Raw genomic sequence first — 3,546 nt, 5'->3', positions numbered from 1 at the left:
CCAGATGTTAGTATTTCTGTTTGTATATTTATGACCCCGCAGATTTAGTCTGAAGACCTTTAATGAAGTTATTTCAGAGTATAATAAAGACTCTGTGCTGGAGACAGAGTGATATGGTCCCATCTTCTTTATACGATTAGTTCATGTTCCACGTTAATTTGGTTCATCAGACCAGTGCTTCTCTAACAGAGTGGATCCGTCTGATTTATGAGGATTTACAGCTTTAATCACGTGTAAAGTTGTGACTTGTGACGAGAGCAGTTTAGGAATCAGCTGACTTTGGGTTGGTTTGTCTGACAGAGAATCATTTTCATTTTAAATAATCAGATTATTGAATAGTTGCTTCAGCTGCCGACCCTTTAAATAGATTCTGAGGAGAAAAAAGTTCACCAATAAAGTCCCAGAACCCGATAACGAGGCTTCCTCCTTCACTACATGCAGCACTTTTGTGTAGAAACGTGGACATTAATCGCACGGCTTCTTGTTTTTCTGCCGGTTACAGACAGTAAAGTTAGTTTCTCTAATTTAGAGCTCGGATAAAGGAGGTTTTTGGAGGTTTTGGAGGAGCCCTGTGCTGCTGGTGCTACCTGTTGGAGGAGGTTTGTTGACTTAAGGCTTCCCTCTTTTGTTATTTTTTCCTTCTGGAGACCTGAAATGGTAATAAATGGTTTTCTTTTTCCAAGACATATTTTTTAAATTATTTTTTTTTATACCAGCGTAACGTTTTGTCCTCTACATCCTCGTTGCAACAACAACACTCAATAAAATACAAATAAATAATTAATAATAATGAGGCTGGACCTGCTGCCTCCATCCAAGACATAAAACTTGGTTTCTTCTTTTCATTCACAAACTAACTTAACTAAATCTTTACTGAGGCCGATGGGAGTTCCTTTCAGGTCTCACTACATTTCTTTTCTAAAAATTATTATGATTTTAGCTCTAGTTTTAGTTTGAATATTGGTTATTGCCTAAACTACTCATGTGATCTTTTGTTGGTGTTTATTTATCAGAGCTTCTTGTCTGAGCTGTTTGGAGTAACTACAGAAATAAATGAATAATTTCATAAGGCACTGAGGGAAACTCTTCACTGTTTTGGTGTCTTCCGTTGTAACTTTGCATATCTATTTTATTTTTATTTTATTTTATTTTATTTTTTGGGGAATTTGCAACGATTTTTAAATAGAAAAAAGAAAAAGCTCACAATCACTCAAGCAAACACCGACTATTTGTATTTTGTTCTGTTTTTGTTTGGCGGGAAACACTTTATAACCAACCAGGAAGTAGAGGAGTGTGGGTCTCCATAGCAACAGGGTGTGTTGTCCCTAGCAACCGCAGCAGCGTCCTGGCCGCAGGCTAACGATTAGCACGGAGCTAAAACGGCAGAGAGCGTTAAATCTGTGAAGTCTTCAGTTCCGGCTCGGTAAGTCTAGTAAGGATGGACGCCGACTCGCTGTTCTTCTCTCTGGATGCGGTCGCCGGAAGCGGAAACACGCTGAGTCCGGAGCAGAGAGCCGCCCTGCAGAGCTCGCTGCTCGTCCTCCGGAGGAGCTACAAGTTCCGCAGAGTCCTGTTCTGGGGCAAAGTCCTGGGGCTGAAGCAGGACTACTTCATAGCCCAGGGCCGAGGGGAGGACGAGCTTCGGGACCGGAAGTACCTGTACAGGTNGACGTCAGAGAGCTGAAGCTGGTTTTTCCTTCCATCCGTCCCGTCTCTGGTCGCTCTCGTCTTCGTGTCCCACATGTGTGAGTGATTTCAGATCAAACCGTCTGCTGCTGCTCCACATCAGAGGAGCCGACGGCGGCTTCATGCAGCTTCAGGTGACTCGACTGAACAGAGAAACCGAATATCAGAGAAATGAATCTGCAGAACCTAAACGTCTGATTGCAGAACGGACTCGCCTCGTTAGTGGAGGACCTGCTGAGCGTGTGAAGACTAATTAGAAACTTTAGAGGAAATGATACCTTCATGGTTTGGACAAATAAAAACCGAGAGGAGAAATGAAAACACCCTGTTTTCTTTGTTTTCACTGAAAAAATTATGCAAAAAAAAATAGATTATTATTTTTTCTGGCTGGAAATCACAAAAATAAACGAGAAAAGAGGATAAAATATTGTGTTGATGACATTAATGATGCATTTTTCATTATTTTTACTTTTAAAACTAAAAATATCAGCAAATATCTGTATTAATAATTAAATTTTTACTGATTTAAATACAGTTAAATGGTGTGATTTTATTGTCAAATACGGTAAAAGAACCAATTACGTTTTTAATGCGGATATTATTTAAAGTTTTTGTTGTTTTCACTGTTTTTCTGTGAACTTCTTCGTTTCATCCGAGGCTTGTGGAGTTTAAACGGTGTGAATAATTCAGGAGGCGGAATTTTTAGTAAAAAATAAAAGTTGAAACAGTTCAACATCTTCCGTTAACACGTCAAGCGCAGTGTTTCAGTGTTGTTGGCCGCTTGTTTCCGGGCAGAACCAACCTACAGACGGGCCATAAATCACAGCGTGTCAGCAGGAGGAAGAGTTTGGGCCTTAAACCCACAGCTGGCCGTCAGAGCAGGAAGAACCGGGCTAAAATAAGACCAGAACGCTGAGGATCGGAGCAGCACAAACACACTGCCGAGGATCACCGGCCTGTTGTTCTAGTGAAACTGAACTCGGCTTCACGCTGCTGGTTCTGGAGACGGCTGCTGGACCGGAGCCAGAACAAACCAAACAACCGGTGTCCTCTCAGCGCCGCTCAAACAGGATCTGATCCCAGATCTGATCCCAGACCGGCTCGGCCCGGACGCTGGAGCTTCAAGAACAATCAGGGAAACTAATTAAACTAGTAAACGAGTGAAAGCTGTTGGTGGTGGTTCTACATGGGGACTGGAGCCAGCAGAGGGTCCAGCTGGAGGCTGGAGCTGGACGGTAGCTGGTACCGGACGGTAACCTGTAGCAGACGGTAACCGGAAAACATACTGGGAACCAGTTTAAAGAAATGGAAACATAATGGGAACCAATTTAAACACATGAAATATACTGGGAACCAATTTAAACACATGAAATATACTGGGAACCACTTTAAAGAGGCTGAAACACACTGGGAACCAGTTTAAAGAGACTAAAACATACTGGGAGCCACTTTAAAGAAACTGAAACATACTGGGAACCACTTTAAAGAGACTGAAACATACTGTGAACCAGTTTAAAGAAACTGAAACATACTGGGAACCAGTTTAAAGAGACTGAAACATGCTGGGAACCAGTTTAAAGAGGCTGAAACATACTGGGAACCGCTTTAAAGAGACTGAAACATACTGGGAACCAATTTAAACACATGAAATATACTGGGAACCACTTTAAAGAGACTGAAACATACTGGGAACCAGTTTAAAGAGGCTGAAACATACTGGGAACCAGTTTAAAGAGGCTGAAACATACTGGGAACCAGTTTAAAGAGGCTGAAACATACTGGGAACCACTTTAAAGAAACTGAAACATACTGGGAACCAGTTTAAAGAGACTGAAACATACTGGGAACCACTTTAAAGAG

At 41.7% G+C, this 3,546-nt stretch overlaps 1 protein-coding gene across 4 annotated transcripts in view; it reads left to right on the top strand.

Annotated features, from left to right (window-relative positions):
- The first annotated feature begins 1,438 nt into the window (after nucleotides 1-1,438).
- rsph9 (radial spoke head component 9) overlaps nucleotides 1,439-3,546 on the top strand; it is a 17,160-nt gene continuing 15,052 nt past the window's right edge. For all 4 annotated transcript variants that reach the window (XM_008290691.1, XM_008290693.1, XM_008290690.1 and 1 more), the window contains exon 1: nucleotides 1,439-1,665. In XM_008290691.1, coding sequence (XP_008288913.1) covers nucleotides 1,439-1,665 — 227 coding nt within the window. The remainder of the gene's footprint in view (nucleotides 1,666-3,546) is intronic.

The sequence above is a fragment of the Stegastes partitus genome, unplaced genomic scaffold (genome assembly GCF_000690725.1).
Source record: "Stegastes partitus isolate 25-593 unplaced genomic scaffold, Stegastes_partitus-1.0.2 Scaffold691, whole genome shotgun sequence".
Lineage (NCBI taxonomy): Eukaryota > Metazoa > Chordata > Actinopteri > Pomacentridae > Stegastes > Stegastes partitus.
Note: the sequence above shows the minus strand (reverse complement) of the source record. Positions and strands in the feature narration are given on the sequence as shown.